Source organism: Sorex araneus, chromosome 3 (genome assembly GCF_027595985.1).
Source record: "Sorex araneus isolate mSorAra2 chromosome 3, mSorAra2.pri, whole genome shotgun sequence".
NCBI lineage: Eukaryota > Metazoa > Chordata > Mammalia > Eulipotyphla > Soricidae > Sorex > Sorex araneus.
In genome coordinates, this window is record NC_073304.1 from 151,347,199 (window position 1) to 151,357,226 (window position 10,028).

Here is a 10,028-nt window from a genome sequence, read left to right on the forward strand (position 1 = left end):
CCTGGGGGCTGGAGCGATAGCACAGAGGTGAGGGCGTTTGCCTTGCACGCGGCTGACCCGGGTTCAATTCCCAGCATCCCATATGGCCCCCTGAGCATCACCAGGGGTAATTCCTGAATGTAGAGCCAGGTGTGACCTAAAAAGAAAAAAAAAATTGACCGGATCATATAATGATCATATAATTTTTTCTGCTATAGAAAGACAAGGTTGTGGTTAAGTTTCACCCAAATTTTAAGTAAACGTTGGATCTTAACAAAAATATTGAGCAATACAGCTGGGAGGCACTTGCCTTATAGACAGCTGACTCGAGTTTGATCCCTGGCACCCCAAAATGTCCCCTGAGCAAGACAAGTACTCTACCACTTAACCCTATCCCTTGGTCTGAGCTAAAGAAGATAGCAACTAGTATAAGTGGAAGAGGACGGAAAAGATTTATTAGGAAACTAGCACTGTATTTTGTAGGAGGAAAAACAGAGTCTTTTTCTTTCTGGTTTTTTGGGCCACACTCTGTGGTACTCAGGGCTTTCTCCTGGCGTTGCACAGGGGCACCATATGGGGTGCCAGAGATCAAAACCGGGTGGGCTACGTACTAGGCAAACACCCTACTTACTGTCCTATCGATCTAGTCCCAAAAATAATAGTTCTCATCAACCTAAACACAGTAGACTGCAGGTGGGGCAGTTTGTGGGCTCAGGTTATTTGAAAGATGAGCTCTGGATTTTCCAGGAGAGAGGTGGGAGAGAAATGGGGTAGAAGAGTGGGGAATGAGGAGATGAATAAGCAATTGATGTCTAACAGAATTAAGTTGTTGGGGCTGGAGCAATAGCACAGCGGGTAGGGTGTTTTGCCTTGCACGCAGCTGACCTGGGTTTGATTCCCAGCATCCCACATGGTCTCCTGAGCACCGCCAGTGATACTTCCTGAGTGCAAAGCCAGTAGTGACCCCTGTGCATCACCGGGTGTGACCCAAAAAGAAAAAAAAAGAACTAAGTTGTTTATCAATGGTGGAGAGGATGAGAGAGCAAATAGGGCAGATTAGAAGCACCCTAATTGGGTGGGGAATTGGCACTTCAGTGATCAGGGTGCTGCAGTAGCATTGCGAAGCTAAAGCATAACTTGCTACTACTGCAAACTATGTTATCTCAAAAAAAAAATTTTAATGGAGGTCACTGGCAAATGTTTAAAATAATGAGACTGAAATCAGGGGCAAGTGTGTACACTTTGGTGCTCGTGCAGTTATCTCCCTACATCAAAAGCAAACATGTAAATCATGTTACCCCCATTTTTAAAAGGTGAACAAAGGGGCTGAAGATAGTACAGTGGGTAGGATGCTGCACTGTTGCAGCCAACCCGGATTCAATTGCTTTCATTACATGTTGCCCGCCCCACCCACCCCTCCACCCAAAAGTGATTGCCGGGCACAGAGCCAGGAGTAACTCCAGAGCACCGCTAGATGTGGCCCCCAAGCAAACACTGTATCACTGTCGTCCTGTTGTTCATCGATTTTCTCGAGCAGGCACCAGTAATGTCTCCATTGTGAGACATGTTACTGTTTTTGGCATATTGAATATGCCAAAGGGAGCTTGCCAGGCTTTGCTGTGTGGGCAGGATACTTGGTAGCTTCCCGGGCTCTCTGAGAAGGATGAGGGAATCGAACCCTGGTCAGCCCTGTGCAAGGCAAATGCCCTAGCCACTGTGCCAAAGCTCCAGCCCCAGCCCCTTCTTAACTTAATTTTAAGAAGAAAAAAAAAATCCCATTCACAATTGTGTTCAAAAGAATTAAATACCTAGGGGCCGGAGCAATAGCACAGCGGATAGGGCGTTTGCCTTGCACACGGCCGACCTGGGTTCGATCCTCGGCATCCCATATGGTCCCCCAAGCACTGCCAGGAGCAATTCCTGAGTCCAAAGCCAGGAATAACCCCTGAGCATCGCTGGGTGTGACCCAAAATGCAAAAAAAAAAAAAGGAATTAAATACTTAGAAACAAACTTCTCAAAGAAGGCGAAAGGTCTATATAATAAAAAGATGCAAGACACTGTTCAAAGACATAAAACAAGACATTAAGAGATGGAAAGACATTTACTATAGGTGGATGAGGAAAATTAATATCGTCAAAACGTCCAAAACAAACAAGAACCAAAAAAAAGGGTGAATTGAAACTGAAGTCCTCCAGGCTCAAGGAAGTGTGATTAGGAGCCAGGGCTGGTCCGTGACCCGCTTAGGACGAGATGTTCAGAGCATCGAGCAGGGTTCCTGCCTTCGCCAACCTGTGTTCTCGGACCCCGCCTGCTTCCCAGAGCTCTGCCCATGGCGTCTGACCCTTGTGATTCCCAGTCCCCGTTTAACATTCCCGCAAACGCGCGATGTGAAAATTAAGGCGTGGGAATCCACCTGCGACACTTTAGAGTGGTTCAGAGTGGAGCCACGACCAGCGACTCCCTTGGCGGTTATCAGTGTTAGAGCCGGCGGAGACCGCTTGGGCAGCCGGGCCCCTGACAGCTTCCTTCCAAAGATGGAATGACACAAGCACAGAGGTCAGCGTGCCGTTTCTGGTGAGAGCCCACCTGGCACCCATTGCACTCTGTGTCTCTGGGCCCGGCCGTCCAAGGAGCGGGCTAAAGGAAGCCGAGGGACCTCGGAGCCAGCCCTTACCACCGAGCCTCCAGGCGCTCGGCTGACTCGGCTCGGCCCACCCGACATTCGGCTCGTTCCGGCTCGGCTCGGCCCAGCGCTCGGCTCGGCTCGACTCCTTCCGGCTCGGCTCGGCTCGGCTCGGCTCGGCTCGGCTCGGCTCGACTCGGCTCCGCTCGGCTCGGCCCGGCTCGGCTCGGCTCGGCTCGGCCCGGCTCGGCTCGGCTCGGCTCGGCTCGGCTCGGCCCGGCTCGGCTCGGCTCGGCTCGGCCCGGCCCGGCCCGGCTTGGCTCAGGCGCGGCGCGGGCAGCCGCGGGGGCCTTGCGCGCCCGGGAACATGGCGGCAGCTCTGAGCCGCGCTCTGCTGCGGGCGGGCGCCGGGCGGCTGCTGTTCCGACCGCCCCTGGAAGTGGCCGTCCCCGGCCTGGAGCGTGACTTCAGCGTCTCTCACAGCCGGGTAAGGGCCGGTGCGGGCCCGGGGGGGTGCGCGGAGGGGCCCCGCACTCACCCCCTGCCCCCCGCGCTCGCCCCCTACCCCCGCGCTCATCCCCTGACCGCCGCGCTCACCCGCTGGTCCCCGCCTCCGCCGCAGGACACCGTGGTCGTGGAGCGCTGGTGGAAGGTGCCGCTGGCTGGAGAGGGTCGGAAGCCGCGCCTGCACCGGCGACATCGCGTCTACCGGCTGGTGGAGGACACGAAACACCGGCCCCAGGGCGACCTGGAGCTCATCCTCACACAGTCCGTGGATGGTAGGAGCTGGCGAGGGGCCTGGGAGCTGCTCCGTGCACCCTCCCGCCCCTCTGGGTGCTGGAGACGGGCGCGGTGGTGGGGCTGGCCGCGACATTGGTGCCTGCGGAGAACGTTGGGTCAGGGCTCACTTGGTGCCCGATGTCACTTTTCTCAGCAACTAAAGAAAGCCATAGTAAAGATTGCCCCTGGCGCGCCATCGACCGAGGTTCGATCCCCGACACCCCATCTGGTCCCCCCGACCCTGAGCCCCGCTGAACTATGCCCTCCCCACACACACACTCAAAAAACGTGGTTGTGAATGTTGTTCTGTTTTGTCCTAAAGACCAACAAGTCATAAAATTCTAGGAAGAATCAGCCCTCGGGTCAGTAGAGCCTCCTGCTCGGTTCTGATCCAAGATCTCCTCTGCAGAACTAGGAGTCCGGGGTGACCTGGTCTCCGTGAAGAAATCTCTGGGCCGTAACCGACTGCTTCCCCAAGGATTGGCTGTGTATGCATCCCCCGAGAACAAGAGGCTGTTTGAAGAGGAGAAATTGGTGAGCTCAAAGGACTTGAAGGAGAAAGAACAGAACTAAAGATCACTACCCGGAGAAGGTGGCATTGCCGTCTGGCACTTTGGGTGTGCTGCCCAGGTGGTTCAGTCCCCCAGCACCACTAGCAGTGATCCCTGAGCACAGAGCCTTGCACTGCTGAGTGTGGCCTCCCCCCTCCCCCCCAAAAAAAGAAGAAAAACAACCTGAAGATTTTTTAAATTTATTTTGGTTTTATTTTTGTGTTGTTGTTGGTTTTTTTTTTTTTGCTTTTTAGGTCACACCCGGCGATGCACAGGGGTTACTCCTGGCTCATGCACTCAGGAATCACCCCTGGCAGTGCTCAGGGGACCATATGGGATGCTGGGAATCGAACCCGGGTCGACCGCGTGCAAGGCAAACGCCCTACCCGCTGTGCTATCGCTCCAGCCCCCTATTTTTGTGTTTTTGAGCCATACTCAGTAGTGCTAAGGGATCCGCCCTGGCAGGCTCAGGGAACCATATTCAAATCTGGGTGTGCAGCAAATGCCCTGTCTGCTGTGCTCTTCACTCCAGAACAGAACACCCTGAAGACGGCTGTGGCTCCTCCTTTCCTTTGATAAGTGCAGTAGGAACTAGAAAATGGGGTTTCAGAGCAGCCTGTGCCAAGCATAAGAAGCATTTGTGGATATTCACCACAAGTATTTAAGCATTTTCTTTCATTATTAACTTTCTTTTTTAGATGAGACAAAAAGGAAAATTAGAGAAAATCCAGACCAAGGCAGGGGAGGCGGTGAGTAGAACATAATATTTATTGGAAACATACAGGAGTCAGAGCTGCTTCCTGAGAGACCTTTGAGTTAAGCCTCCAGTGGCCTACCCAGGGGTGGAGGGCAGGAAGTCTTGTGACAGCCGTCAGTGGTGTGTAGACCTCCTGGGAGACCCCCGACTGGGCACAGGGAGCCCAACTGAAGACATAACTAAGAGCAAGGGGCTGCAGAGGAATGGACAGGCTTGTCAGAGGAATATAAACACATGAGAAAGTGATTGGTAAGTTATTAGCTGGTGTTTGAGGATACAGGCCAGAAAGTCTGAGCAAGCAATACCACTTCTGGGAATATATCCCGAAGATGCAAAAAAGTACAGTATAAATGCCATCTTCACTTGTATGTTTACTGCAGCACTTTTGCAATAGCCAGAATCTGGAAAGAACCCAAATGCCTGAGAACAGATAACTGGTTAAAGAAACTTTGGTATATCTGCACAATGGAATGCTTTGCAGCTGTTAGAATAAATGAAATTTGCATATAAATAGATTAACATGGAGAGTATCATGCTAAGTGAAATGAGTCAGAGAGAGGGACAGACATAGCATGACTGCACTCATTTGTGGAATATAAAGTAACATAAAAGGAGACTGACACCTAAGGACAGTTGAAATAAGAGTCAGAAGGATTGCCCCACGGCTTGAAGGCCAATCTCACGCGCTGGGGAAAAGGTAGCTGGGATGGAGAGAGGAGTTTTATAAGTAAATGGTGGTTGGAGGGATGGCTCGGGATAGTAGATGCGTGCTGAAAGTAGACTGTGGACCAAACTTGATGGCCGCTTGATATCTGTATTGCAAACCATAACACCCAAAAGGACAGTAAGAGGGAATGTGCCTAGCACAGAGGTGGGAAGGGGTGGGGGTTGGGGGAGGGATACTGGGAATATTGGTCGTAGAGAATGGGCATGGTGGAGGGATTGGTACTTGAACATTGTTTGACTGAAATGCAACCATGAAAGTTTATAAGTCTACCTATCTCACGGTGATTCATTAAAATTTAAAAAAAATTATAAAAGAAAGTCTGATTGACATAAACAGAAATGGACTAGGGTGATTGGAGAGGGCTTTTTGGACAGAAGGATCAGGAACATTTGTTCTAGGGGTTTTTTGTTCATTTGGCAAGAGCCTGGGGGTGGGGGCTGTTCATTCTTGTGTTACGGAGGGGGGTGCCTCGGGGGTAGGGGGAGCCCATACTCTGGATGTGCTTCTCGGGCTGTGCTCAGGGAAAAAAGTGCTGTTGGCCTGTGCAAGACAAGCGCCTTATCCCTGTACCGTCTCTCCAGCTCCAGGGAAAGGTTTTTTGTTGTTGTTTTGTTTTTTGTTTTGTTTTGTTTTGCTTTTTGGGTCACACCCAGCGATGCTCAGGGATTACTCCTGGCTCTGCACTCAGGAGCTACTCCTTTTTTTTGCTTTTTTGGTCACACCCAGCAATGCACAGGGGTTATCTCCTGGCTTTGCACTCAGGAGTTACTCCTGGCGGTGCTCAGGGGACCATATGGGATGCTGGGAATCGAACCCGGGTCGACCGCGTGCAAGGCAAACGCCCTACCCACTGTGCTATCGCTCCAGCCCTCAAGAGTTACTCCTGGTGGTGCTTGGGGGACCATATGGGATGCCGGGGATTGAGCACGGGTCGGCCACATGCAAAGGAAACACCCTACCCGCTGTCCTATCCCTCCAGCCCCAGGAAAGGTATTTTTTTAAAGGAGAGAAAGTATGAATATTTTTATGTATTGACACATAGATGGTCTAATAGTTAATAGCACAGTGGGTCAGACACTTGTATGCAGCCGACCCAGGTTCAATCCCCTGCACCCCACATGGTCCCCTGAGCACCAAAAGTAATTTCTGAGCACTGCCCTGTGCCCCAAAACCAAAACCAGACTGGTGTAGCTAGACGACCTACGTAGTGTGATAGTAAGGGTCGAAAGGGGGTTGTGGCAAGATTTAGAAAATGACTTGGGGGTGGAGAGTACGGGTTCTGGGCCTTGCACATAGCCCACCCTGGTTCAACCCCGGTACCAAATCTGGTCCCAAACCCTGCAGTAAGTCCTGAGCACTGCCAAGTCTGGCCAAAAAAAAGTCTTGATTCCTCAGGTTATTAACTCCTTCTGCCCCCTGTAACTAGGGAGGAGTCATTACTGCTGCAGGGTAGGATTGAAAGTCCAGAAATCCTGATGAAATAGTTTCTGGCAATCGTTCCGGGGCAGGAGAAGATGGTACAGAGGGTGAGTGCCTGGTTCAGTCCCCGGCACCACATGGTCCACTGAGCACTGCCTGGTGTGGCCCACACCATCCTGCACCCCGAAACAGAAAACCGGCGCTTCTGGAGAGAAGCCAGCAGGGCCTGCCTCTGTGTTGACGAGGCCGGGCCAGGGCCTGTGTGTCTTTCCTCAGGGCACGAGGCTGTGTGCCCAGCGCAGCCTCAGGTCATCCTGGTCAGTTCAGTCTTGCCCTTGCCTCTTCTCGCTTGACCACTACAGGCAGGAGTCACTCCTTCTCCTGCCTTTGCTTCACTTTTCTTGTTTTTTCTCTCCTCTGGAACCAATTCTGACTCCTCTGTATATTTCTCTCAGACAGTGAAATTCCTAAAAAGTTGCCACCTGGAAGTAGGGATGAAGAATAATGTCAAATGGGAACTAAGCCCTGAGATAGTTGCCCGCCATTTCTTCAGAAACGTGAGTATCCCCACAGCACTGAACCCTGGTGGCCAGGACTGGCCCCTTGGTTGGTTGGTGTGAGCAGGTCATGGGAGAGAAGCAGCTAAGGATCAGGAGTGAGCATGCAAATTTGGGAGTTTTGGGTTTGTTCTTAGTATTTCATTATGTTTTGCTTTTCTGAAAAATCTGATTTTTGCAGTGAGCATGTGTAGCTTGGCAAGCTCCCTGTGGCATATTTGAAATGCCAAAAACAGTAACAAGTCTCACAATGGAGACGTTACTGGTGCCCGCTCGAGCAAATCGATGAACAATGGGATGACAGTGCTACAGTGCTACAGTATTATTAATGAAACAATCCTAGGGAAGGGCAATTTTTTTTCCCCTATTGATTAAGGTATTGTGATTTATAATAGTGTGCCATGTACATAATTTCAACATCACACCCATCACCAGTGCACCCTCATCCCTTCCCCATGGACCCCAGCACTCTCCCTTTTAGTCTGCCACCCCCCAACTCACTTACATGGATCAGTTCTCCCTTTGTGTTGACTTTGGTGCTCTGTCACTTCCTTGCTGTGTATTTTATAAGCCTCACATGTGAGAGACCATTCTGTGTCAGTCCCTTTCCTTCTGACTGATTTCACTCAGCATGGTATCCTTGAGCTCATCCATTTCAGGGAAATCTGCATGATTTTTTTTTTTGTTCTTTACCAGAGCTCATAGTGTTCCATTGTGTATGGATACCACAACTTTTTGATTCATTAACCCGTAGTTGGACATTTGGGTTGTTTCATATCTTAGCTATTATACTAAATGCAGTGATAAACATAGGTTTGCATAGATCTTTTCAAATTAACATGTTTTGGAGAAAGATGTCAAGAAAGGGTATTGCTAGTTCAGTGGGAGGCCTAGTCCTGTTTTGTGTGTAGCTCTCTGTACTGCTCTCCCTGGAGACTGAGCCAGACAGTGGATACAGGATTCTTCTCACCATATTCCTGCCGGCACTGGCTCTTTTCAGACTTTCTGCTGTGTACCTGTCTCATAGGTGTGAGGTGTTTTTCATTGTTTTTGATATGCATTTCCCTAATCATGAGTGATGATGAGCACTTTTTTATATTGGGTACATAAATTTGAAAACCGACATGGAAAAGTTTGTGGTTTTATTTATTCTTTAGTTAGGAACTGTGTTTCACTGTAGAATTCTTATTTCTGTGGCTAATGTATTTTGGCTTCAGGACATATTTGCCTTTGTGACTCCATCTCCCTTTCTGTGGGGAAATCAGGACTCAGTTTCTCTGCCACCAGTTCTGGAGCTCTTGCCCGCCTATGGAGTGAGCCCCCAGCAAAACCCCCATTTTATTCATCCCTGTTCGAGATAACCTCGACTATGGAGGCCAGAGCACGAGTACAGCATGTAGTAGAACTCTTGCCTTGCAAACGGCCGGCTCAGGTTCATTCCCCAGCACCCCAGAAGGTCCCCAAACCCCACCAGGAGTGATCCCTGAGCACCTGTGGCACAAAAAGGGGATTCTAGAACCTTCTTTGTGAGGCCGCCAGTTGTGGTGCCAGGTGTGCAGAGCTCCTCTTGCCTGTTCCTTGCAGCTCGGCGTCGTGGTCTCCCCGCACGCATTAAAGCTCCCGGAAGAGCCCATCACGCGGAGGGGCGAGTACTGGTGTGAGGTGACGGTGAGTGTTCTTTCTGTGTGTGTGATGGGCAGCCCCTAGGCAGGGGGTTGGAGGTTGGGGGTTGGGGTCACTCCTGGCCACATTCAGCCCAGCAGTCCCAGGATGAACTGGAGGTTTCTGATCTGCAGGCATGTGTGTCTGCCAGGTTGGAGGGCTGCACTGGCCTGTGTTCACTGTTCTGGCTGGGTCTCAGGATTTTGTTGTTTTGTGTACAGGTAAATGGACTTGACACTGTGAGGGTTCCAATGTCTGTAGTGAACTTTGAAAGGCCCAAGACGAAAAGATACAAGTACTGGTTAGCCCAGCAAAGTGCCCAAGGAAGAGCCCCCAACAGCTCCCAGGGGGCCTGAGCTGCCCACCCACTGGGCAGTGATGATCCAGGAGCAGAGACAGGCCGACACCCCGATCCAGCTTACCAGGAGCTCTCGGGCGCCCTGCTGACAGCACATGTGCACCTACTCAAGTGTCTTAGTTTGCCATCACAGCTGGTGGCTATTTCCCACGGCCAGGCTGATTGGGCCTGTATTGCTGCATAAATACCAGGCTCTGGTTTTAATGAAGATTAAGAGAAGAAGCTGAAAGAAGACCAGGGCAGTCTCGATCCCGATCAGCCTCTTCCTTTGTTGGAATTCACTGGAACATAGAAAGAACTGGCCTGTGTCTGTGTGTATTATTTTGCTCATTACTCATTATGCAAAGTGGATTTCTATCTCAGAAATAAAGAGATTATGTTCTTAGATGGTGTTTACTATTTGTTAGACAGGGTACAGGATAAATGGGGTGTCCACTGCACCACTGACATTTTGGCTGCTAATGAAGATAGACAGGGGCAGGGCATTTGCCTTGCATGTAGGCAATCCAAATCCCGTCCCCAACACTGCTTATGGTCCCTGAGCACTTTGAGACAGGACTCAGAAACAAGGAACAAAGCAGAACACACACACGCTTGCGTGCACTACAGCTCAT

General features: G+C 50.7%; 1 protein-coding gene across 1 annotated transcript; it reads left to right on the top strand.

Moving 5' to 3' along the window:
* The first annotated feature begins 2,910 nt into the window (after positions 1-2,910).
* MRPL9 (mitochondrial ribosomal protein L9) lies at positions 2,911-9,799 on the top strand. The gene is made up of 7 exons (XM_055130731.1): positions 2,911-3,090; positions 3,226-3,382; positions 3,793-3,917; positions 4,633-4,683; positions 7,293-7,394; positions 8,979-9,062; positions 9,278-9,799. Exons 1-7 carry the CDS (start codon positions 2,971-2,973, stop codon positions 9,410-9,412), a joined length of 774 nt encoding a protein of 257 aa, XP_054986706.1. The 5' UTR covers positions 2,911-2,970; the 3' UTR covers positions 9,413-9,799.
* Positions 9,800-10,028: the final 229 nt, after the last annotated feature.

Coding starts and splice junctions, on each gene's coding strand:
- MRPL9 (XM_055130731.1), top strand. CDS start 2,971: ATGGCGGCAGCTCTGAGCCGCGCTCTGCTGCGGGCGGGCGCCGGGCGG. Junction 4,684..7,292: donor AGACCAAGGCAGGGGAGGCG/GTGAGTAGAACA, acceptor TATTTCTCTCAG/ACAGTGAAATTCCTAAAAAG. Junction 9,063..9,277: donor AGTACTGGTGTGAGGTGACG/GTGAGTGTTCTT, acceptor TTTTGTGTACAG/GTAAATGGACTTGACACTGT.